Raw genomic sequence first — 27,803 nt, 5'->3', positions numbered from 1 at the left:
AGGACAATGAAACTAAACTGCTATTTTATATCACTCCAAAAAATTAACTCAAAATAGATCAAAGCCTTAAATATAAAACCTGAGGAAACTCTTAGAAGAAAATGTAGTCAAGAAGCTCTTTAACATTGGTTTTAGTAATGATGTTTTGCATAGGTCACCAAACACCAACAAAAAATCAAACAGGACTACATCAAGCTTAAACGTCTGCATAGCAAAGGAAACAACAAAATGAAATGGCAACATAACAAACAGGAGAAAGTTTTTTGCCAACCATGTGTCAGGCAGCAGGTTAATATCCAAGATATACCAAGAACACACTCAATCTGAGCATGAAATAGGCAGAGAAATAGACATTTTCCCAAAGACATCCAAATGGCCAACAGGTACATGAAAAGATGCTCAACAAAATCATCAGAGAGCTACAACTCAAAACCACAGTGAAATAACACTATATGCCTATTAGGATGGCTATAATCAAGAAGACAAATAATGAGTGTTGAGTAGGATATGGAGAAAAGGGAACCCTTGCACATTGTTGGTGGGAATGTAAATTTGTTCAAATGCTATGGAAAATGATATTAAAGTTAATTGATCTACTATAGGATATAGCAAAAATTAATTGATCTACTATAGGATATAGCAATCCCACATCTGGGTATATACCCAAAGGAAATGAAAATAGAATATCAAAGATAATATACTCATGTGCCCATTGCAGCATATTTTGCAATAGTCAATATATGGAAACAACTTAAGGGCCCATCAACAGATGAATGGATAGAGAAGATGTAATATCTACAATAAATATATATCTCATATATAAAAATGGAATATTATTTGGTCATAAGAAAGGGCATCTTACCATCTGTTACAATATGGATGGACCCTGAGAACATTACACTAAGGTAGGTCAGAGAAAGGCACATTCTGTAGGATATCACTTATATGTGAAATTTAAAGAAGTCAAACGTGTAAAAACACAGAGTAGAACGGCGGTTACCAGGAGATGGAGGGTGGGGAGGGGTGGATAGGACAGACATTATTAAACTGTATAAATTTGCAATGAGTAGTATAAGTCCTAGAGATTTAATGCACAGTATAGCCCATATACACACCAATCTTGCATTATAACCAAACTTGCTAAGAGACTAGAACTTCATTATTCCAACCAGTTTAAAAAATATAAATAACTCTAATGTGAAAGCGGTGCTAATTATCACTACAATGTCAATCACTTCCATATAAAAATCAAATTAATATGTTGTACATCTTAAATTTATACATTGTAAATCACACGTATTTCAATTGGAAAAAGGAAAAGCAATTTTTAGAAAATAAATCAATACATATTTAAAAACCAAAAGACAAAGATTAAAGTCAATCAGCTTAGCTTCCCTAAGATGGGTCCACTACTTGCTTCTGAAATGTTTAACATTTCTCTGACCCGACTGCTGAAGACAATTTTATTACCCAGGAAGCAGAGCAATATCACCAATTAAAAAGTCATTAAACTTTAAGTTAAATTCAGGGGCAGCCCTTGTGGCTCAGCAGTTTGGCACTGCCTTCAGTCTAGGGCCTGATCCTGGAGACCTGGGATCGAGTCCCACGTCGGGCTCCCTGCATGGAGCGTGCTTCTCCCTCTGCCTGTGTCTCTGTCTCTCTCTCTCTCTCTGTGTCTCTCATGAATAAATAAATAAATAAATCTTAAAAAAATCATATAATGATAGGGGCATATTTTAAAGAACAGCCAATCCATTGGCAATGCAGACAAATTGTCATTTACCTGACTTCTGTAACAGAACTGATTTCAACTTACCATTAATATTATTGAGAAAGCTTATTAGAACATAAGGCTTTGATGACAGAGACCAAAATATTTTTTCCTCCCAGTTTGCCAGTCAGACATGAATTCTTTCATGTACTCTGTAAAATTCCTAACTTTTTAAGTCTTAAAATAAACCACAAAGTAGAACATGAAATTCATAAGTTCCATTGTAAACATTAGTCTCGGCACCACTCCCATCAACATTTACCCTGACTGTATTTAATCTCATTCTTTTCCCCATTAACCCATATCTTTTGAATTCTCCCAAGGTTCAAAAAAGACAATCTTCTCCCTGCTTAACAGCTCACAAAATTCTCCCAGATTGCCCTTTTTCCCCCCTCCAGTTTTATTTTATTATTAATTTGGGTATATTTATATATTGCATTGTAAAAATATTTTAAATCAGCTTTTTCATTGGTATTTTGTCAGCTAACTTAGAAGGAATTCAAGGCCTGATGCTTTGTATATGTATGATCAGAGCACAAAAAAAAAAAAAATCACAAAATATATTTTGTATTAAATATGGCTTTTCCAGTGCAGCACAGTAACTGCACTTATCCACAGTTAACCAAATGGCCAAAGGTGCAGTATGGAATGAGGTGAGTCGAAGATCCAAAACAATCACATTCCAAATAATCAATCACATTCCAAATTATCACTGAAATATGTATATGTGCATTCCAAATGCTTATACTTTATGAAAGGTAGTGTGTTATTAACAAAGGAGAACTGAAAGAATTGTGAAAGAACAAAGCTACTAATTCCAGATCTTCTACACTACCTCCTAGGCTATATGTATGTTCCCAGATTACTCCTCATCCATCTCCTTACCAGAGCTGCTGCAGTGGGAGGGGTCAACAGGTCTTCCATTTTTATCAGAGCAAGCTATTGCTCGAAAGCGCACGCCTTTTCCACATTCTTTGCCATCTCCTTGTATCCGAAATCCTCGTTGAGACTCCCTTCTGCCTTCTGGAAGAATGCAATCTGACCAGTTTCCATAAGGCTGAGATATAAATACATCACAAGGGCACAGTTCTGTTTCTATGAGAGGGTACAGGTCAGAGTCCTGACACTTCTCCTTCTTCCTGCTTTTCCCTGTTCCAAAAAGAGACATTGATATATTAATTTCACGTTTGTTTTGTTAAAAGTCATTGTCTTTACTAGCTCTTCAAATATTAAATGCTAAATAAAATATAAGGTTCTCCTTCCTTTCTCCACTTTTTTGCCCTGAAAATAAATCCTAGGACAATGGAAGCAACTCTCAAATCAATGGTGAAATTCAAGTTAATTTGAAAAAAAAAATTAAAAATGGTTTTATATTGGAGAGTGGCAAAAATGAAACCAAAAAGATGTTTGCTTTAGTGACTCAACAGCTAGAAAATTATTGTTAGTTTATTTAGTATGATTTTCCCTATAACTTGTTGGTAAGAACACATGGATTACCTTGTCTCCATTTTCCCTTGAATTAATAGTTTCCAGGGAAACCAACAAAACGGCGAATATTAACATCCTCTTTTTGACGTACATTTTTTTTATATATTTTTATTTGTTTATTTATTTATTTATTTATGATAGTCACAGAGAGAGAGAGAGAGAGGCAGAGACACAGGCAGAGGGAGAAGCAGGCTCCATGCACCGGGAGCCTGACGTGGGATTCGATCCCGGATCTCCAGGATCGCGCCCTGGGCCAAAGGCAGGCGCCAAACCGCTGCGCCACCCAGGGATCCCTGACGTACATTTTTGAAAACAGTTCATGTATTCAAAGAACAAAATTCTATCCTTCCATACAATGGCCCTGGAGTGAGGCTAGGTGTCACTCGGGATGTGGCAAAGTACAACTTATTTTGGTCCTTGCCATGAGGCAGCTCACAAATGCTGACATAATACAGTGAAATAAACACTCAAATACTGTTGGGTAATTTAATCTGAAAAAAGTTATGGCTTCCACTTTGAGAGACCTTTTCAACTTACATGTTCTAGAATATGACTTTACCTTAACCAATTGACTTTGATGGACCTTTCAGCTGTGATCCTGTCTTTGAGTAATGAGAATGCAGAATCATTTTCCACTGCTCTGAGTATTTGATAATTATGTTTAATGGGATTTCAAGTCAGCCTATAGCTTGATTCAACTTTTCTACTAACACACTTCCACTAGATTCCTAAAAATTTTCTAATAGATCTAATTATATTTTGTTTCCTCATTAATAAGTCAGCAGCTGGACTGTTGGCTGCGTATAAAAAAAATGAAACAGGTTGCTTTATTAGTCTTACTCCCAGTGTTTATAGGTGTTTTAAAAATGTTTGATTTCAGCTGATGTAATGGGATATTATCTCACTGTCAAATAGTTTATACATAATTTTGCAGTTGCTGCCGGGATGATTGGTTCTGTGGTCTAACATGTTTGCTTATGGCCACAATAAATAAAGATTCCTGACCTTTCCTGAAATGGGAGGATGTATTGACTTGCCTCCACCATAAGGGGCACTTCATGAAAAAACAGTTTGAGAGGGGCAGCCTCTAATCATGGCTATGAGAATGTACTGGTTGAGAAATCAATGTGTGGTGTCTGGTTTCTTCCTACCAGCATTTAACATACCCAAGTCTCTGGTAGTTCTTAAATGTCTGTGAAGAACTATTGTCTCCATCTCTTCAATTTCTATCTGTTTTCAATTCACCTCAGCCTGGATTCAGAGTCCACCTATTCTTTGAAACTACTTACTACTGAAAAAGTAATAAAACAAAGGAAGCCGTGGAATATCTTTATACCTTATCCTTCAGACTCAAAGATTGTGCAGAATGTTGACCACACCATCATTGTTGAAATAGCCTTCCTAAATTCCATCATACCTTACCTTTTTGTCCCTCACCCCCAACATTTCTCTGGGAACAGCTTATCTGTTTGTTTGATTATTTCTCCTCTGTACATCTCTTAACTAATGGGCTTTCTCAGGGCACTGCCCTAGGTTCTCTTCTTTTCTGATCCATTATCTTCACTCACAGAAAGTTTTTAAAACTTTCTCTATCTCTTGATTCCTAATTATTATCCCCATTCTAGAGATTTCTTGCTCTAGCTTCGAGCCAGACTGGAACTTCAAAGGCCAATCAAACTCAGCCTGGCAAAATACATACTCAAGCTCTTCACAGGATGACCTTCCTTTCTCCATCTTCATTTCCCAATTATTCCAATATGACCAAGTGTAAAATCTCAAATGTCACACTTAAACTCTTTTGTACTACCTGTATCTGTTTAACGACAAAGATCTATCATTTCAAATGTCTAAGTACTTCTTGAATCAGTCCTTGTTTCCATTCTGACCAATACCACCCATATTTAGCCCATCTCCAGATTTCCAGCTTAAATCCTCACAACAGCTTCTTTGGGTATCATATTGCCATTGTGCCTCATATTCCCTTTGATCTTCTCCCCACACTGCAGCTAGAACTAGCTGACAAAAGACAGAGTCTGATTACATCATTCATCTACTTAAAACTCTTCAGAAGTCTAAACTCCTTGTTATGATTGTCAAGACTCCATAGTATGAGTTCACTAGCATGTGCCCTTGCCTATGTTGTGCCATTCTGCCTCTGGCAAGTTACCAGCTAGATATACTGAACATCTTTCCAATCCTGGAAATCAGTCATTGGTTTCTGGCCTTTGCATTTCTTACACCAGAAATATTCTTAAGTTCCAAACTCCCTCAATAGTCTAGTTAATGCCTACTCATCCTTCAGGTCCAAACTAATGCATTACCCCTACCAGAAAGTCATACAGAGACTCTTCACCTCAGGTACAGAAAAGGTACTCTTCTGTACTTTCATTATTCTGCCTATCACAAACTATGCCTTTCCAAGGATGTTCACATCTCAATTCTTGGAACCTATAATCATGCTACCTTAGATGGAAAAACAGATTTTGTAGATGTGACTAAGATTATGGATCTTAAAATGAGATTATTCTGGATTATATGGGTGTTTTCAACCTAATCATGTAGTCAGGAAAGGCTTTTCTAATTTTAAGACCAAGTCAAAGGAGAATAATCAGAGAGACTCAGTGTTACCGAATTTCAAGATGGAAGAAGAGAATCATGAGGCAAGGAATGTGGATAGCCTCTAGATGCTCTAGGGTGGGTGGGGGTGGGGGAAGGAAATACATTTTCCCCTAGAGCCTCCAGCAAGGCATGTAGTTCCACCAACATCTTATTTTCCATCTCGTGAAACTGGTGTTTGCTTTAGATATACACAACCATGAGATCATAAATTTGTGTTGGTTTTAAGCCACTAAACTGGTAGTAATTTGTCACACCAGTAATAAGAAACTAATGTAGTGCTAATATAACAGCTATTGTCACAAGTTCTAGGTTAAAATTATAATAAAATCTCTGTCTCTCTCCCATTATACTGTAAGAGATGTTCCCTCCCTTAAGTCAGAGGGAAATTTGTGACTATTCCAAAACATAAACCTACAAGTACATGTTAAATATTATTTATTTAGTTATTTTGTACGTTAACAACCTGAACATATCTACTTAATAGATTATTTTTTCAGCACTGTATAAACGACTGCTAAAACTACCATCCAATCTCAAACCTGTGATGATCTAGTTGAAGTACAGCACCCAGGATACCCAGATATTGAATTAAAGCCTCTTTTTTTTAAATTTTTTTTTGAATGAAAGCCTCTTGTTAAAAATAGAAAAAAGAAAAACATACTAGATGGTCCCCTATTCCATAGAGTGGCTGGTATTTTTGTCTGTATGCTTCTCTATGTGTGTCTGTGTTAAAGAGAGTCATGCTGTTTTACAGTCTAAGTCCGTGCCTTTTATTACCATTCATGTTAGAGATTACTTAAATTTACCACCAAATTACATGGGAGAGACCAAAATACAAGCATAGTACTGCAACAATAAACATAAGTCTTAAGAAGTGAAAAATTTCAATTCTTTACTGTACTGCACATACAATGATATAGTACTGTGGATTTTTGTTTGTTTGCTTTTGCTACAACTCATTTGTTTCAGAAGACTGACCAGTTGTTTTGGTGTTTCCAATATATGAAGAGACAAAAAGATTAATTACCCAGCAGAAAACATAACCAATAATAATTTAGAAAAATTCTAAGTAGTATTTTGGCATGGTAATTCTTGGGATAGAGTTTGCAGAAAAGTGTACAAGGGTCCTTGAATATTTACATAAAAATTATATTTTAAAACAAACCAAATTAATTAGTTTTGACAATTCATAGCAAAATGTACTAGTTTAATAAATATTCTAGATTTTTTCACTATCCCTATTCTCAATTTGCAGGTATAAAATACCATTAATAAACTCTCAAGAAAAGAAAACTGGCCACTAATTAAAAATGTCCTTTGCTTCTAAGAGAAATTCTCATCTCAAAGGTAAAGAGAATTGCCAGGATGATGGCTTCCAAAGCCTTCTGCATTAACCTGCACACTAAGTTTTATTGTTACACCTGAACTTGAAATTACTCCTAACACACTCTACCCCATTATATTTCCTGTAAGAGTTTCTTTCATCTTAGAAACACAAGCAATGTTGCATAAAGTTATATATGCACAGATTTTTGTAGAAGCGAGCAAAGAGTACAGCATTTTTTTATTTGATTATGGATTTTACTTATGCTCATAAATGGGCTTCTGATTTGTGTGCAGAAACCCTGTTAAAGGCTCTCATCGATTAAGTAAATCCATTAGAGTGAGTTAAATTTAAAACATAATCTTGTAAGCCATACATTCAAACAAAGGGAATTTGAAACCAAGAGAATTAGCATTTGAACTGCTTATAAGAACAAATGGTCTTCTGTGCTTAATTCTTCAATGTCAACAACTATTTTATTATCCCAATGATTATTTTGGCATTTTTCCTTTGGGTCTTCATTACCTAAATTAAGTTTTCTGCATATTCAAATACACCTAAAAGAAATTCTAGGATATTTATCTAGACAAGTAGTATAATACACTACACTGCATCAATTATTTGTATATTACAAGCAAAAGTGGCTCCAGCACCTTGATTAAACTATTAATTGCTTTAATTTCCATTAAATTGCATGGATGTAAACAGAACAGACCAAAATAATAGACCACAAAAGTTAACTTACATATGTGAGTTCTGCTTTTATCTTACACTACTAAAATTTTAAAAGGTCAAATTGCTTGTAGAGTAATGGCAAAAGAGAATGATACAGGTTAGAGATGCCTTTGATGTGTTTTACACATCAGTCACTGTTTTCAACCCCGCTGAGATCCACTCATGACAAAATAGCAGAAATTTGCCATTAACTACTCCAAGGTAGTAGGGTGGCTATGTTGCCATTCACCACTCTAAAGATTATAAAGCCATATAGCGAGGAACTTCATAGCTATTGAATGGTCCACATCACTCATTTCACAAGTATTAACCAAGTACATTGCGTGTGTCAGGTGTAGGCCAGAAGAGACACAATGTCAGGGAGGGGCTGGGAAAGGGAGAGGCCCAACACAATTTCTAGTCTTGCTTCCAAGAGTAAGTGGAAGTACTTACTTCCAGGAGTACACCCCTGGTCTGAAAGGCATACCCTACCCTACCCTACCCTACCCTACCCTACCTGTGAGCTGTCGCCGTCGACTTCGGGATGTTTCACAGTTTGCGGAGCAGGGTGTAAACCTGGACCAAACCGTGAAGGTGCAGTCATCTCGACAGGGTACTGCGCATTCTTGTACAAGGGGAGGCATGCCATTGGTCTGCTTGAGGCATTCCATCATTTCCGCTGACTGGTTATCTTCAGAGATACAGGAGACCGCTTTTAAAAAAAACATGGATTCTTTTGTTATTATTTTGATTAAATCAGTCCACTGCTTGCTGTTCAACAAAATAGCAATCCCCCAATGTTTGAAAATTTGGTTATCACTGTGATTATAAAAGGCGTTCGACACAGCTAACCTTATTTCTCTCTGGAAATTAAACGTTTATCGTCGCCAGTGGCGGTATTTGAAGATTTAATTGGTTTCATTATTAATCCAATTTGGTTGCATTGACAGCAACCAAAATAACTTCCAGTAATTTATTGTACATGAGCTTATGAGTATCTGATCTCTAGGGAAGATCTAAAAGTAGGAAAAAAACGTGCAAGAGTAAAATAGGAGGACAAAAAGGGGACAAAATCATGGATATCACGCGAATTCTTCCTAGATTTTAATTTACTTTGCTTGTTTGAATGCATTTCTAGAAATAGGACCATTTTCACTCTACAATCAGTATTTAAAAAAATTTCTATTGTTTATTAGTAAACTTTTTTTCCCTTAACACTGCAGGATTAGGAATTTTAAATATTTTTCAAGTATAGGCATAACCTATCCAGACAACTCCCATTATAAATATTCTATTAATTGCAGATAATTCTTCAAAATTTCACTCACAAACTTTTTCAAGTAGAAGGTCTCTAGTCCTATCATAAAATAATCAGTAATCTTAAGGTAAGGAATTTATGAAATTTTGCTTATTTCTATATTTGATTCTTTGGGCCAATGACATTTTATTCACTTATAAATGTTATTTTTATGCATCTTTTTTTTAATATTTATTTATTTATTTATTTATTTATTTATTTATTTATTTACGCTAGTCACACAGAGAGAGAGAGAGAGAGAGAGAGAGGCAGAGACATAGGCAGAGGGAGAAGCAGGCTCCGGTCCCTGGGAGCCTGACATGGGATTCGATCCCGGGTCTCCAGGATCGCGCCCTGGGCCAAAGGCAGGCGCCAAACCGCTGCGCCACCCAGGGATCCCCTATTTTTATGCATCTTTTATTCATCCTAATTATATACAATGTAGGGGTATGTCTTTATGTTCTCTCGAGCAGTATTTCTCAACGATGCACTATTGACACTTCAGGTTGGATACTTTGAGTAGGTATTTCCTGTGCACTGTAAGATTTTTTTTTAAGATTTTATTTATTTATGAGAGAGAGAGAGAGAGGCAGAGACACAAGCAGAGGGAGAAGCAGGCTCCCTGTGAAGAGCCTGATGTGGGATTTGATCCCAGGACCCCAGGATAACGACCAGAGCCAAAGGCAGATGCTCAACCACTGAGCCACCCAGGTGCCCCATGTGCACTGTAAGATATTTAGCAGCATCTCTTGCCTCTACCGACTAGAGGCCAGTAGCACACACACGCTCCCAGTTATGAAAACCAAAAGCTACAGACATTGCCAAATGTTGCCTCGGGTGAAAACTATTTTCTAAACTGATTCCTAATCATGGAGATAGAGGAGAATACATAGATTCTATGGCATGACTTCAGACCTACTTCAACATCTCCAGGATAGAATTCTAGGAATCTTTTTATTTTTAAGTGTCCCAGAGGGTTCTGATCCAGCCTGTCTACTGACAACCCACATTTGGTATGGTACTTTTTTTTTTTTTAAGATATTCATTTGAGACAGAGAAAAAGAGAGCAAGTGAGCAAGCACTCATGCCAGGAGAGAGAACACGAGCTGGGGGAGGGACCGGAGAGGCAGGCTCCCCACTGAGCAAAGAGCCTGATGTGAGGCTCAATCCCAGGACCTCAGGATCATGACCTGAGCCGAAGGCAGCTGCTTAACAGACTGAGTCACCTGGTATGGTGCATGTCAATGGATATTTGCTGAATTTTTTATCCTACAGAGATCATTTAGGATCATTTTTATGACAATTCTAAAATCAACCAAGTTACAAGCAATAAACATACCACAGTTTAGGATCAACATTGTTAAGAATGCTTTATATGAAAACTTCTACAATGCAGGGTAACTATATAGAGGGGATTAATTTAATTGCCCATTCTTCTTATATTCTGAACTCCTTTCATTATTCTGAGTACAGAGAACAATTCAATCTGATTTTTTTTTTTTTATTAACTGAAAGTCAAATCCATTGAATGTTTTAGGATTAAGGAATTAGCTAAGATAACAATGGATGCATACACAATACTTCCCAATTTGTACATCTGCTCTATGGAAAGTGGGGTTATTCATTGATTTTGAACAATTTTTGATTTTGTTTTTAATCTACATCCTAGGAATAAATCCATTGCACATCAGGCCAGCATCACCTGTGTTTGTTTGGTTGAGAATACCATAGCCATTCATGAATATACCAACATACCTTACGTAGTCTGCAAACAAATATTATTTGAATTACATGTTTAGATAACCCATCTGGAATCAATTTAGGGGACTTTTACCTTGCCAAGCTATTTCTCCCCCCAAAAGGACACTGATTAACATGAAGAGGAATTTTAAGCATTTTTAAAAAGCTTTGCTATTTGAAATATGAACACTCCAATGAAGTTTTTAAAAATAATTTTTCATATGAGTTCATAATTTGACAACTATGATAAACATTCAATGATACTTTGAAATTCTACAAACTAAATTTGCAAACACTGGATTTATGAATGCCCATATTGAGCTATTTTGTATTAATGAAAGAAAGCATTAAAAATAAAGAATAGCTTTAGTATATGATGCATTTCAGAGACATTCTTATCAAATGGTATGAATGCAAATTCCAACTCCAAACATCAGGAGTTACATGAATGGAGTTATTTAATATTTATGCTTAAATATTGTCTCCTAATCTTTAAAATGATTATAATAAGAACACTCATAACAAAGAGTTGTGAGAAGTCTTAAAACAGTATCTCTTATACACTGAGGGTTCAATAAATGCTGTCAACTATTATCCTTTGGAATTTTTAATTTATCTTTTAAAGCAAGCAGGCAGATAGTTCTCCTTGCATGTGTACATGTACACATTGTCACTCTCCGTGGCTTATTTCTTACTTGGCCATCCTCAGAATCTGAGGGATAAAGGAAAGGAGAGAATCATAGTTGAATCTCACAGGATTCTGGCATTGTACTTAAAATGACCATTAGTCAAACTATGTCAAATACACTCTAAAAACTTTCACTACATTAATAGGGCTATGTAGAATGAATCAGATCCATTGCTCCTATACAAACTGTTGTATCAGAGTTGTCTAATGGAGATGTTAGCGATCTCTAGGGGCCAAAGCAAACATTCACAGTTGTAGCACGAAGTTTCACAACATCCACATTTAATCACAAGACCATTGCTCTGTGTCATTACTGATGGTCTATTAACTCAATGGTGAGTGGCAACTGACACACTGCATACCATACAATCATGTGCTTAGGTCAAGCATTATGATTTTCAGATTTCTCCAAGTTCAAGATTCTATTTTTTTTTTTCAAGTGTGGAAAAAAAAAAACAAACAAACCACCAGACACAAAAACATAAATGAAAGGCACTTGGGTGGCTCAGTCAGTTGACTCTTGGTTTTAGCTCAGGTCATAGTGTTGGGGTTGTAAGACTGAGCCCCCTGCTGCATTCCCACTGGATGGGAAGTCTGCTTGGGATTCTCTTTCCCTCTCTCCCTTTCTCCCTCTCCCCACATTGCAAGCCTGAACATGCACATATTCTCTCTCTCCCTCTCAAATGAAATCTTAATTTTTTTTTTCTTGGGAATGTTCTAGTATAAAATGAATCATTTAATAAACATTTATTGGATGATTGGATATTGAACTGTACTAGTGGGTAGGAAATTACAGAAGAAAAACTGCAAGCACAAAGTCTGCAGGACTGGAAAACCAGAAAATAAGAAAAGATATTTGGAGTAAATGAGAATAACTAGTAGCTAGTGGCACAATCTAATTCAGAGTCTACTTCCATTAAGCAGCTCACAGGGAAAGGATATTTTAAAAAATGTATTATTTTAGATCTACAGTGTAGTTCTTAACCAATAAAGGTGTGTGGACTCCTTAAGTCAGAGAACTTATTTTGAGAAAACAGAGTGGCAGAGTATACTGATAAAATTATAAGCCCTGGTGTCAGATAGGACTAAGAGTGATCCTTCATTTTTTATTTTTTTGTTACCTGGGCAATTTATGTGAAAAGACTCAATTAACTCATCCACACAATAAGAAGACCACCTCATCTTATAATAAATTGATGCAGATGAAGCACTTAGCACAATACTAAGCACTTAGTATATATGCCCAGAGAGTGACGTTTTTCTTTTTCTTAAGAGAGAGAGTGCAAGCACACAAGCACATGTGCAAAAGGGGAGGGCCAGAGGGAGAGAATTTCAAGCACATCTGTGCTGAGTGGGGAGCCCAAAGTGTGGCTCCATCTCACCACTTTGAGATCATGGCCTGAGCTGAAACCAAGAGTCAGACTCTTAACCAGCTGAGCCACCCAGGCATCACATGGAGAGTGACTTATTATTATGATAAATCCCTCTCTGAAGAGGGGGCGCCTGAGTGGCTCAGTGGCTGAGCATCTGCCTTGGCTCAGGTCAGAATCCCAGGGTCCTGGGATGGAGTTCTCATCAGGCTCCCTGGAGGGAATCTGCTTCTCTCTCAGCCTATGTCTCTGCCTCTCTTTGTGTGTCTCTCATGAATAAATAAAAATCTTAAAAAAATTCTACTAGAAATGAAAACATAACAAGCATCAGGAAGAAGAATCCAACATCATTTGACGTGGTTCAGGAAGAATTTTCCAAATCCCATCAATAGTCCTGGCCTCTAAGAACTGGAGCCTCCCTTCATTTATAATATCAGTCAGTAGCCTATTCCAAAGACTGCACAGCATTCCCCAAGCTATTGTCTGTTCTAGTTCCAAGTGATACTCTGTGCATTCCACTTATTATTTATAAAAATGGGGCTTATAAGCTACCATATGAGATCAGAACTCCCGAGAAAGTCAGAAACTGAAATCCAAGGCCTGTTGGGAATTCTTTCCAGAAGAACCAAGCTCAAAATCCTGAACTTTTGAGAGTTTCATGAGACGACAGTTCACATTTGCATAGAAGAGTGCTGGCCATATTTGCAGCTTTCTACCTCTTGCACTGAGGTGGTCATATCCAGCACAAAGAGGTACCATGCCTCTCTATACTACAGCTGAATTCAAAGGCATTTTAACATCCAAGGTTTAGGAGGGTTTATCAAACTTTTCTGACCATTAGAACCATTTGTGTTTCATTACCGATCAGGAGAAGACTGAAATAAGGCAAAGAAATATAGCTCATGCCCTAAGATCCGAAATACATCTTGAAGTCATTTTCTCTACTTTGAGGGTGGTCTAAACAGTAGACTTTGCTTCTACACCTGGATCGTTATTACCTACAGCTTGTTCCCTATTGAACTTACTGAACTTGATCCAGTCGTCCATCCAGTCACAATATGTAAGCAGCCATGAACAATTATAAAAGAACTGTGTGTATACCACATATGCACATACATATAAGTAATCTGGCTTCTGGGAGGCTATAGTAGCAGTAGTGACAGAAGAGTAGACAGATTGTACAATACTGTAGTCTCCCTAATGGAGACAACCAATGAGGATACTTGGCTTAGAAAGGAAAAGTAGGTACTTCAATCTTACATGGAAAAGATGTACAGTGGGCAGGAAGAAAAAAAATAAGCCATTACAGAGAATTTATCTGTCAGACATTTGCTATTTAGTTTCACTCTAAGTCCTGGGTCCTTTGGATCATAGCAAATCATTTGCAGGCCATCATATGGAGAAAATATTTCTCTTTTGCTGTTTTTAAGTAGTTGAAGTACTGTCCTATATACTCGAAGGCAAAGTCTTTCTATGAGGAAAGGGAGAAGCATTGACTACTGACCCTTTCCGTGACGTATTTCTACCTAGACCGGATTAAGTAATGGCAGTTCAATGCTCAATTATGATCATTTATTAAACTTGGAATACTGTTGTCTTTGTGAGAGGAAAATTGTACTCCCAGATAAAATTAGTTCCAATAGCTGCAGAACATTCTCATTATTGGGCATTATCTGAAATTTAGCTACCTTAGGCTTTGGGCAGAAAGTTCTCAGACTAGCTGCCTGGGACAGCTGATTATTCTTAAGGAATAATGGAGAAGCACGTGTTTGAGCCAAGCCACTTAGAGCGGAGCTCTCAGACAACGGTCACCTAGTAAATGGGTATGGTAGGGTGACCTGGAACCCTCCAAAAACCTTTGTGAAGACTGAGGTCACATTTTCCCATTCACAGTGTCTAACGAAGTACACAACACATAGAAGGGAGTTCAGCTTTTTCACCTCTCTCATAATTATGACACAAACTGAGCCTTGGAAGGAAAAAAATATCACAAAAAAGCAGAGAAGAGTTACTAATTGCTTTCCCCTGTTACCTGACTCTTTTCAATTTTAGCAGCATGAAAAGGAATGCCCTGACACAAAGTGTAAAATTATCTGATAATTTAGCAAAAGAAACAAAGCAAGGACTATATGAATTCTCCAAGTGTCTGAGTTAATTTTTTTAAAAAAGAGCTACCTGCTGTTAATGTAGGAGGCTTAGGCAGCCTCCTCAGGCTTCCATGGTGACTAAATAATCAGATTTTTAACTGTTACTAAACAGCTAGTCTTTCTGCCCCCCATCACCTCTACACTCGGATAGTCAGATACACCACAATAAGTTGATCCTTTTTTCCACTTATGGTATGAAGAAGGCAGGGGTCACTGTCCTTATAGGAAAGGATGATATTCTTCCTGGGAAGAGTAAGTAAGTGATGGAAGCTGCTACTTCCCATCTGTCTACACTCCTCACCTTCACCAAGGATAACCACATTACTTTCCCCAAGTTGCAGTGGATTAGAGTTCAATTGCCATAGTTGACAGGAAAGGTTAAGAATTTATTTCAAGAGGTCATGATTTCCAGGCAATGAGGGTGACATGCTACAAAACGAGAGGGGCTCCATGAGCCTGCTGTCCTGCAGTGGTGAGCGGCTTCAAGTACAAAGCTCCATTTACATATGTGTCAAGAAGCAGAAACGATGGGCAATAGTTCCTCCACTCAACCAACATTCAGACAACATATTCTCTATATCAGGCCCTGCACATGTAGCCGGGGTACACAGATGGAAGGGATGTGGAAAGAAAAGGTCACTATACTCATCATCCTGCAAGAGCACAGCACTGGGGCCTCTGGCACTGGGCAGTCAGAGCAGCTTTCTGGAAGGACTGGCACAACAAAGTGGAGTAGGATGTATTCAGTAAAGACAACTGGAGTCAGGTCAGGGACCTGACATGCCACAGGCCTGTGCAGAGAACCAGCAAGCTGGTGGGCTGCCTTCCTGTCCTTGTTATGCACACTCCTAGGACTCTACTTCCCTTTTGATAAGATCCATAATGCATAGAAATACATGGGCTGTATCTGGGAAGTTACTAATTTAATGACATTATGCCAAGCTGCCCCAGACATGTGTGGGATGCAGTGTGAGAATGCAAGAAGAGGTCATAAACCAGAAGTCTAAAGAGTTAGAAGCTAAAATTGAAATTAACAGATGTGTAACAGATCCATTTGCTTTCATAATGTCTTGGAAAGCTAGGTTCTAATAAAAATTCTGGGATGAAGTTTTAGTCTGGAATGTGCCTGCACCCCATACCCTGATCCCCTTCCTTCCCTTCCCACTCCCAGGTCAATTCTACCTTCAGGCAGGACCTTCTTGGACTTGTGAATGGGCACTACTGTTAATCTTGCAAAGCTCAATCCACAAGTCAGCTGCCTGACTTCCACCCTCAGGCCTAGAGTACCCACAGAGCCAGAGTAAGCTTTCCTCAGATAAGCTCTGAAGATAAGCTTCTGATCTTATAAGACTCTGATAAGACTCTGAAGAGGCTCCTTTCATCCTTGAAGCTGGTGTAGGGCCATATGGGCAGAGAGTTCTAGGGTCCTCAGGACCATGCAGACTTTGAATAAGGGATGGGTCAGGAGCTGGACTCTGGTGGGACCCCTTACCTATGACAGGGAAGAAAGCTGGAAAGCCCAGAGAGGGGCCCTTGAAGACACAGGAGCTAGGAGCAACCATCTCTTGCTGAGTCTAAGGGAAGAACTGCTTTCCCTTCCAATTATTTCATTATAGACTGATATAATCTTCCTTAAGGGCTCCCTTCTTGGTAGATAATTGGGAGAAAATACAAGCACCAATTAAAGCTATATCAGAATGGGCTATTTTAATTTGTTCCCTTCCTATTTAAGACAAATTTTGGGGTAAATTATTTTTAGTCTTCCTCTTTCAGCTCCTAAGCATCTAGGTGTGGCAACCAGCAAAAGTCTTGCATCTGCAAGAAGGTTCTTCAGAAGCAGTCTCTGGACCTCTTTCAATGTCTGCAGTGAGACACCCTTGTTAATTTGGGGACTGCCGACTCTGGTGACATTCACTGCTAGAGTCTCATCTCAGGCTGAAAACCTTGTGGTGATTCCCTCTCACCGCTGTCAGAGACCACCTTCCTTTAGCAGATAAAGCCTAACCTGTCCCAGTGCCTGCTAGGGCTGAGGGTTCAGTGCCCTGGGAGATCCGGAGTAGATTCTCTTGTTATGACCGCTGGACAAGCACCAGCAGCCACCTCACTTTCCTCATGAAGGAATTTCTCGAGACTGTAGCAGAAGAAACTCTGGGGAGCTAGTAAGGTCCTCCTTCTCGAGTGGAACCCCTGTGGGGCCATCTCTTCCCAGAGTACCAAACACAGCATGGAACACAAACCCCTCAGCTTTCTTCTTTTTCCTTAGCCAAACTCTCCACCCTTACCACATCAGCTTGAGTCAGAGAAACCATGACACATATTCCTTTGGCTTTATTTCCCCCTTTCTCAGGCTCTTTGCATTTCCTTCCCCAGCACCCATTCTGGCAGTAACAGGAGAGCTTTCCATTCTTCTTGTCGGGCAGACCCTTCTCCTGTATTGCATCCATCTCCCATGTGACATGGCCTTTACTCTGTCCTTTTCCCTAAAGCCATAATGGCAGACAGGCTGCAGAGAGAAACCTAATTAGATTAAGTGTATAAATTAAGCAGTATCTAAAAAACGTGAAGCCTGCCATGCACATTCTTCACCACTAGGTAGTGAGGCCCAGGATTGCTGAACCTGAGTCTGGCTTGTGTATAGACTGGTCTCCCAATAAGTGACTGACATATTCAGGAACCACTAGATACAGGGGATGGATTCTTTGAGGCCCATCATGGAGTAGGAGGCAGAGGCACAAAAGCACTCTTTGGGAAAGCCCAACACTTCCCTTTAGTTTCAGAAAAGCCCCAGGATTTTTTTTTTAATGCTAATTTATTTCCAAGGGGTTATTGTTTTCTTGTTGCCATGCCACTGTAACAAATTTAGCTACTGAAAGAACAAAAATCTGTTTTCTTATAAGTTCTGGAAGTCAGAAGTCCAATATCTGTTTCACAAGGCCAAAATCAAGATGCCAGCAGGGCTGGTTCTTTCTGGAGGCTGGGGGGAATCAAGTTATCTCACACACTCTTTCCAGCTTCTAGAGGCCTCCTATACCCTTCCTTCCTTCCTTCAAGGATAGGTCCTGGCTCCAGCTTCAAAGCCCACGTTGTAAGAGAAACATACCTCCTCTCCATTCCCCTATTACCTTCATCACATTGTCTCCTGCATCCCTTATAAAGGCTGTTGTGATTATATGGGACCCACCTGGAAAATCTGGGATAATCTCCCCACCTCAGGATTCTTAATTTAATTACATCTGTAAACTTCTTTTTGCTTATAAGGTAAGACATTCACAGATTCTAGAGATTAGAATCTCTGGATTCTTTGGTGGGATGGTGGGGGGCTGTGGGGGGGGGGGGGAAGTGGTTATTTATCCTGCAACACAGGGGAGAGGTATTTCTTCCTAGTTCTGAGGTACTGCCTCATTCACTGGAATAAAAGCCAGGTCTACTTCATTTGCTCCCAAAAAGAAAGAATGTGGATTTGACACAATGAGATTTACCATGACTTCCCCATTCCCTGCTCTCACATTGGTTTGGTTTGTTTTGTCTTGATTCTTTGGTTATCAATCACCATGCCTGGGTTTCCTTAGTCATCTGGACTACTTTCAGAATTATTCTCCCCATACTCTGATGGGATATTCTTAGGGAAAACAGACAAGTGGACTTATATCTTATTCAAGATCATGCATAATTAAGAATGTACATCTAGGGGCACCTGGCTGGCTCAGTGGGTAGAGCATTTGACTCTAGACCTCAGGTTGTGAGTTGACTCCCCACGTTGGGCATGGAACTTACTTAAAGAGAAAGAATTTACATCTACATTAAATAAAAGTGCATTATTCTATTTGGGTCAGTCTGAGCCAAGCAAAATGCAAAGCCACATCCCACCCCCACCTCGCCCCACCCCCATCCAACTTTCATGATTCAATTATTGGCTTCATGAATGACTGAAAGGAAAAATCTCTTCAGGGAAATACTGGAATTGAGAAGAGAGTGAGAACAGCTAGAAGCAATGGAAAGTTCTATATCCCAAATAAGAAGGCCAATTCTATGCTCTCTTTCACAGCAAGCATGTCTTGTCATCTCTATTATGGGGGTATGCTCTGAAATATCCACCATGAGCTACAGCAGCCCTGAGCCACTCCCATTTTCCACTCCAAGTTCTAGAGCCAAGTGCTGGCTAGGGGGAGGATGCATGTCAATATGGTCACTTGCATGCTGTGTTTCAGAATAGAGTCTTCCCATCTTGTCTGTGCTGTTACTCTGGCTACAGACTAAGGAAAAAGACTGCTCTAGTCCTCTCCGAATGTGGCCAACCCTGGTGGGGGGTAGGACCAGAAACCCTGGTAGCAAAAGGAAGAACAGGAAAGCTGGTCATTTAGCACTTGCATTTCCTACGTACGGGTATAAGGGTCACCCAGGCATGACCAAACCAACTTCTCCATACAAGGATCAAACCCAGACCCTTTCCCTTTGGACTTAAATCATTTGAGCTGAACCAACCAATTACTCCACATATTCTAAATTCACTCGGTGGCTATCTTAGCAATTGTATTTCTGTAACCATTGTAAATTAGTGGAGAAGGCATTTTTACTTGCTATATCCAAAGAAGTTGATTTGGAAGTAAAAGGCAGTTCTTGCTGTACCCCACATGCATTTGTTTTTCCCTTGTATTTTCTCTCTCCTTGTGCAGAGCACGGCATGTGGGAGCACAGTATTTGGAAGTCCTATTCTTCAAAACTGGAGTTGGAATAAAGTGTGTGCTTATGATTACATGCTGACTGACATATATGCAACTTTTGAGTGGAACAGCATGAATTGTGGAAATTGAATTAAACAATAAACCCGTAATTGCTTGTTAGGGTGCTTTAATTGACTCATAAGTACCATATGCGAAGCTGGGTGACTGCAGGAGCCCAATTATAAGCTTGCTTATGGAAAGATACAACTCATTTTGCATGTTGGAAATATACTCCCCAATTATTGTTGCTCTCAGAAAAAAAAAAGCATTTTTAAATAAATAAGAAATACTTGGTAAGCTAATAATGTATGTGTAATCCCAAAGTAACCCTGAAGCACTTTATTTAGGTTCTGATACAAGATCAGAAGATGCACAGTGAAAAAATGCCCATTTGCTTTATTCCAAGGCATCCGTTAAGCTCCGGAGCTTTGTGTTCACAGCTAACCAAAGAGGTGTACACAGATAGGGCTCTTGGCTTAAGGGATTCTTTCTCCTGACAAAAACTGAAAAATAAACACATATGGAAAAAAGAGAACAAAGTAAAATTACAAACAATTCATAAATTAGATTTAAAAATAGCTAATATGGGCCAGGGTACAGAGGAGAAAGAAGGGAGATCTTAAAGTCTGGCTGCCAATCTAGTGGGGCAAATTCCACTAGAATTTGATTCCGCTAGGAATTGAGGTCAGGTTATCTAGCTGGAAGCACCCTGATCAGGATCAGCTACAGACCTTCGGGGGTGCGTGATGAAAGTGGGAAACACAGGAGGTGCTTGTTGAACACAGTAAAATCAGGAAATCAGGAGGTTCCAGATAAGTAGAATGAGCACCTTCATAAACTAGAGTGGAGAAGAAGCAATCCGTAGGAATCCTAAATCCAAGAAGAAAATCCAAGAAGAAGCAATCTGTAGGAATCCTAAATCCAAGAAGAAAAAAAAAAAATTGTCCTCTAGGGTGCCATAGAGCCTGACCATGGTGTTTGTATGAACACAAATGGTCTTAGAGTACCCCAGTGATTTCCAATAAGCCACAGTGAAACCACCCAAAGTAAATACGTAAATACAAAGAGCAGCTTGTTTGTTAACAAGGCTTCCAGACAAGTCTTTTAATCTCCAGCTACTCCCTCCCTTAAACTAGACCAAAAAGACATACACCCTGAATAGAAAGACAGGGCACGGTATGTAAACTGAGCTTGGAAAGTTCTTAGCCACTCCTGCCATTTAGATTGCCTCTTTGAGTCCTTCCTCCTGCAGAGATAGTAAGACCTGTATTGAAAAAAAAAAAAAACATTATAAATGCCTATAAATCATCAAACTCAGTAAGACATTGGCAGCAATCACTCTAAGTGAAGTCATGACAGTGAATAGAAGGAGCCATCCAAGCTCGTTATACATCAGCGATTCTCTCCCTGATTTTACAACTCCTTAGAGTAGCTCCATTTATCTCAGTTGACTTTCTTCCATTAAAAATAATTCAATGGGGAACGACTGCTAATGGGATAGTGTTTCTTTGGGGGACGACAAAAAAGTTCTGGAATTAGTTTATGGTGATGGTTGCACAACTCTGTGAATAAACTAAAAATGACCAACTTGTACATGTTGAAGAGCTAATTGTATCCCAACCCAATAAAGCTGCTCTAAAAATTCATAACGTAAATATTCTGAATCTTGAACAAATATAAATTACAAATATAATTCTAAAGAATTACATCTCAAAAGGCATGTCACAAAATCATGTCAAGTAGATGCTGCATTTCTAGAAATCTGGAGAATCATAAGCAGTTAGAAGCTACAAAAGAAATTATCCTCCCAAAAGTTATGCTGAAAACCATTTACATTAACTTTTATAAACAAAGATGTTCCTGTAAATAATGAATTAGGATTTTATCATTAATACAGTTCTTTTCACATGTTTCCGACCTGCAAAGTTTCATTTTTAAATTTTGTCCTCCATTAAGAAAAACAAAACATAAAATTTAAAAAAAAAACCCACATTTGCCTAGACTTTCCGTGGTGCCACACTTGCCAAATTAGAATCCTGTAGACTTTTATTTGGAGGCAATAGTCAGTTGAACCATGAAACATAAGAGTAATATAAGATAGAATTTCTGCCCTAAGAGGATTTATAATCTACACAGAAAACTTGTAATGTGTGTGGGGAACCCGGTAAATACTTAAATTCCTAAGAACCACCTGCGTGTAAATGGATTTAGAATACAAAAGCATTGTGTGGTGGTTAGAGCTAATTTATTAACACATTTTAAGAGCTGTCAGGTAAGAAATTATCTAACTCCCCTTAAAAATTATTTTTCTTTCCTCTGTCTCTATCATGGCCTCATTAGAGGTGTAAACTAATGATGAGATGCTTTCTAGTATTTTCAAGTCGTTTTTCTCACTACCGCTAAAAACTCTTCAGATTCCTTCAGAAATACCTCCCACATCTAAATTCTGTGTCTTATGCTGAATGAAGTCCTCAATTCAAATCATATGAAAGTTTCTTGACGTTTCTTTTATATATTTAGAAAAAAATTTCATACACACTTCATTCTACAGAATATTGCCTATAACTATGCAATCTGCTAGAAGCTTTATACTCCTCTAGCCCCTATTTTATGTACATGTACAAGGGAAATGTATATTTGGAAGCTGTGAAAGAATAAATATGCTAATTCATACACTGCATGTAGAAGGTGATTTATTCCATTTTTAAAGGAATATGGCAGTATTTACATAAGTTTCACCTGTATCTCTGCAAACAGCTGTTGTGCAAACAACTTTCAAATCAGGAGAAAAAATGGGCTGGGTATTTTTTTAACAGTTGCTCTGGGCTTGACAGATGGATGGTGCTTTAGTTACCTACTTCACTTCACAGAAAGGCACAGGGTAGTCTCAGGCCAGATCACTGCACCAAGTAATTACAGAATTAAAAGGAAAAAAAAAAAACACCCACAAAACTCACTCTTGGAGTATGAAAGCTAAGATTCTTAGACCCTGTATAAAACAGAAGCTTTAACTATATGTATCCGCCATGAAATAAACTATCTTGATAATGAGTGCTCGATCGTTTATCAGGATGCTAAACTTGGGATCATATAATCCTTCTAGTAATAGTAACTAACAAATGAGATATGAAACTCCTAATTAAGAGGTAATTTGGTGTTCTCTATTGAAACCAAAGATCCAGAATATTAATCTCACTGCTACAGAGAAACAATAAATCAGCATAATATCCACATGTACTCCCCCCACCCCTTGCCGAAGTATACTTCATTGTCTTGTGGATCTACTTAAAACATGTTTGAAGAAACTTTTTCTACAAATGATTTCCTCTGTAGATCACAATGAGTACTCATGCTTTACATGAAACCATAATCACTGCCATTATAATCAGTTGTCTGTTATGTACCAAGCTGATGCCATGTCAAGAAGACATTTGTTTTCATTTTGTTAGGTCTCCTCCTCCATACACTCTGCCAAGATGCTGCTGAAATTATGTTTATTCATCCCTATTTTGTCTTTGGTCCCTCTGGAGACCATGTATTTGCTGCATCTTTTATGAAAAACAAATTTGTTACTCTTTAATTCTGTTCTAGAATCTCAAACTTAATAAAACCCTATAATAAAAGTCTGAGTAATGGTGGATTCAGAGGATCATATCGTATGCCTTACGCACTATATATATTCGCTAGTCACACAACTTAGCTTCTCTCACAAGATGTTTTAATGAGGAACAACTCACTTCATACAATATGCAGATGGATTCCTGAAAAGTTGTGTGCGATAAATATGAAGGAAATGAATCTATTTTAATGCAATAGGGAAGCCTGCTATCAAAAGGTTTTTCTATCCAGAATAATGGTACTTAACCACAGAGATTCATTTTTCAATGTAAACAATGCATGTTCTTATGTGAAATTCAATTCAGTAGAAGTGACAGATCGCTCAAAATCAACTGACCTCCGGTTTCTTATGTGTAATGATTTTTAACCTGCTAAAGTTAGCTCAGTTAAGACTAAAACTGCCTTCCAAAGTCTTACCAGTTATAAGTTAAGAACTTGATCTATTTCTACCTTTAAGCACTGAGAAATGATTAACCTTAATGTGACTAACAATATTCAATTCATATACTTAACTACTTTGAGCTAGTACCAGCCACTTGCATAATTCAAATTACCAAGGCTAATTGGGGCCTATAATCAAATCTTCTGATGATTCATTGTTTTACACATTTACGTCAAGTCTTCATAGCACCCAAGTGGCACCTGCTTTTTAACCATAGGTCTACACAAATGACAGGACCCAAACACAATCTGAAGAGGCAACAGGGTCAGTCAGGAGATTGAGCCTGGCTCTGGCTTCTCCTGTGAGAGCCGTTCTGGGTTGGACTCAGTAAGAATCAAATATATTTATGTGCATAATGAAGGAGTTGGACTAGGTTGATCTACGTCCCTTCTGGCTGTAATTCTCCATAATGACATTGCTAGTACAGGCAGGACAGAGCATTCTCAAATGTATTGTGGTAATCCACAGTTTCATTGAGAACTTGCAAGATTAGCATAGCCAGCTGGAACTAAAGTAAACATTTATGCATAATTGTTTTTATTTCCTTTAATGACATGTTGTTAAATCCATACAGCATGCAAACACATGGGTGCTAAAACATTCTATAATTTTGGTAAAAATAAATCCGTACTTCACTTAGGAAGGCACTTTATATAACACATATAAATTGGTTGGACTTCTAGGTAAAGATGGCAGAATGGAAACATGATTATACTTCCACTTTCTTCTAAGCTTTGTGATTCCTTAACACATTAAGAGAATGGGAAAGAACAGAATGGTGTCATGATTTTGGAAGCCGAAAATCAACGGACAAAAGGCAAAGGACTGAACAGATGGAGGAAAATATTCAATTCTAAGCAGTCAAGAACAAAAGCCAAAAGATAATCTGACTTGCAACACAGACTCTCTAGATATGAGGCTGAATGATTGAAATTGAGATTGAATAGGTCAGAAAGACTTATGAGAGTTTTTCTGAAATATGATACTGAAAGATCTGATTATCTTGAGAAAATACTCCAATCAGTGGAGGGTTTGGGAGTTTTTTAGGGTTGAAAAGATGAAAAACAATGCAAAGACAAAAAAAAAAAAACTAGGGTCACCTGGTGGCTTAGTTGGCTAAGCTTCATCCTTTGGCTCAGGTAATGATCTCAGGGTCCTGGGATCTAGGAGTCAGGCTCCCTGGAGTCGTCTTCTCCTTCTCCCTCTGCCCCTATATCCCCGCTTCTGCTCCTGCTCTCTCAAAATAAATAAAATAAAAATCTAAAATAAGGGGAAAAATCTAGAAAATTAATAACTCAGGATAATAAATAAAATGTTTCAATGGGATGCCTGGGTGGCTCAGTGGTTAAGTGTCTGCCTTTGGCTCAGGGTATGATCCTGGAGTCCTGGGATCAAGTCTCACATCAGGCTTCCTACATGGAGCCTGCTTCTCCTCTGCCTGTGTCTCTGCCATTCTCTCTCTCTCTCTCTCTGTGTGTGTGTGTCTCTCATGAATAAATAAGTAAAATCTTTTAAAAAATAAAATTAAAATAAAAAATAAAATGTTTCAAGAAAAGAATGATTATCATAGTTCACTTACACATAGTAAGACTTTAAAAAATACTTATATTAATCATACCAATATAAACAGCAAATATATCGATCTAATGAAATTACATGATAATCATATGGGGAAAATGGGAGGTGTACCAGCATATTGAGGGCAGGATAAAGCAAGAGAACTGTATCCTTATTATTGATAGTGAGAAGGCAATAGTTAATGTTCAAATACGAAAATATAACAAATCAAAAAGCAAACACAGTTTCTGGAGATACTGTTTAAAAACAGCATAATCAGCTAAAATAGTTGAAAGTAGTTGAAGCAAATGGAGGCAAGGAGAAAACCTCACAGAGTTATTTAAGTTTTTATTTCTGTTAAGGAACTATTTGATCCTTCAAATTATGAAGATGTATACATTTGATAAGACTTTCAAATAAAATCGACTAACTCTAACATATTTAAAATACTCTCAGGTATATAAAATACCATATTAAATTAAATCCATAATATACTAGATGATGTCTCATAAATACATTCTGTATAGGCAAAGCCTTTCCAAATTGTCTTCTTTTGCCAATAAACTAAAATGGAGTTTAATTTCCTATTTTAATACTCCAGATACTCTACCTATGTATTTATCTTTCTTAAAAAAAAAAAAAAAAAAGCAATGTACCAAAGGTGGCCTATTTTTTTTGACTTTGTAAAAATAACAGAAACAGCTACTCACTCATTTCATATATTAATGGCTTACTATGTGTTCAATTAAACATTATAAAGCAAAAACACACACGAAAGAAACCCAGTCCTTGGCTTTTAACAGTTGAAGCAGCTGGTTGGCCCAGGTGGCTGATGTAATTTACTTTTAACCTCTAGAAAGAAAAGCTAGGGCCAGCCACAGAGAAAACTGTTGATAACAGAGGTCAAAATGATGAAGACAAAGTGCAATGGCTCTTGGCTTATAATGAGAGATGAACTTGCAGAAACACTGGGGACTATAGACCAGAGTAACTTGTTCCTGAGCTGTGTAGAAAGGCAAGTGTAGCTGGTTATTTAGAAGTTTTCAGTTCACTTTGCTCCTTTAGAACAATTCTGTCCCTTTAAGGACATTTAGTCCCCAAAGACCACTGATTCAGAAATCACAGAATCTCATATTTCCATATTTTTATTTCTCCATTTCTAGAAGAATAGCTCAAATTTATGTATCCCTTAGATTTCATGAGTCACAAAGAAAAAGTCTGGTGCAAATTCAAAGCAGCTGACATGAATTTGGTATTAAAGGTGTCTCCAATCCTCCAAGCTGCTGCTTGCTGAAGCAAATAATGTCAGAAATCAATTTGAGAGATTGCCGATGACAATTAACAAACCCAACCCAAAATAATCTAATTTTATTCTCAGCCAAACTCATTAGTATGAGATACCTGCTTCCTCCAAAACTGTGGGATCTTGTGGAGTAAAGAAAGGGAAATGTCTGAAGTTGTTTCGAACCACCACCACCAGGAAGGGATAATTTATGAGTTCAAATCAAATCCAAGGAAAGCTGATGGATTGGGTGGGAAAATAGTAAAATATTCTTTAAAAATTTGGCTTTAACACACTTAAGTAACGCTAACATTCCAATCTGCTACCAAGTCTGTTTACTTGGGAAAAATCAACCCTATAAAAGAAACTAAGAAGACACAGCAAATAAATATCAAAATGGACCGAGTTTGAGGAAATATCAAACATAGTTCTAAGACTACTTAAAAATGATTGAGAATTCTGAAAATTATGGGATGGAGTTTTTTTGTGGTCAGTGTTCCCAATGCAAGTAACATAATGAATATATTTATAACTGGATGGAAATTGGGAATTAATGAATCAGGATAAACTTAAAACTCAACACATAATTTTCTTCCTAAGGAGTTGGTAAGAACATTTAGTTTCTTTTTAATAACACTTTTCAAGAGTGCCTGGGTGGTGCAGTTGGTTAAGTATCTACCTCTTGGTTTTGGCTGAAGTCATTATCTCAGGGTTTTGAGATTGAGCCCCAAGTTGGGCTCAGTACTCAGTGTGGAGTCTGCTTGAGACTCTCTTGCCCTCTCCCTCTGTCCCTCCCCCCATTCTCTCACTCTCTCTCAAATAAATAAATAAATCTTAAAAAAAAATAATTCTTTCCAAATGGTGGAAACTTAGACACTTATTTTTTTTAAAACACTGAAGTGTTATTGACTCTATAATCTTCAATTCTGATCATCTAAATGATCACAGTAAAACAAATGTCTGGAAAGGAACCCAGTTATTTGAATATGACATCATTGACAAAATAGGCTTGTATTGAAACCAGC

The 27,803-nt window shown here is 37.9% G+C and overlaps 1 protein-coding gene across 1 annotated transcript in view; it reads right to left on the bottom strand.

Annotated features, from left to right (window-relative positions):
• THSD7B (thrombospondin type 1 domain containing 7B) overlaps positions 1-27,803 on the bottom strand; it is a 732,294-nt gene that overhangs the window by 232,075 nt on the left and 472,416 nt on the right. The window contains exons 12-13 of the mRNA XM_041739265.1: positions 8,434-8,628; positions 2,657-2,920 (exon numbers count right to left, since the gene is read on the bottom strand). Of these exons, the coding sequence (XP_041595199.1) occupies positions 2,657-2,920; positions 8,434-8,628 (459 nt within the window). The remainder of the gene's footprint in view (positions 1-2,656; positions 2,921-8,433; positions 8,629-27,803) is intronic.

Source organism: Vulpes lagopus, chromosome 24, assembly GCF_018345385.1.
Source record: "Vulpes lagopus strain Blue_001 chromosome 24, ASM1834538v1, whole genome shotgun sequence".
Lineage (NCBI taxonomy): Eukaryota > Metazoa > Chordata > Mammalia > Carnivora > Canidae > Vulpes > Vulpes lagopus.
The sequence above is the reverse complement of the archived record's forward strand: the minus strand, read 5'-3'. Positions and strand labels throughout refer to the sequence as shown.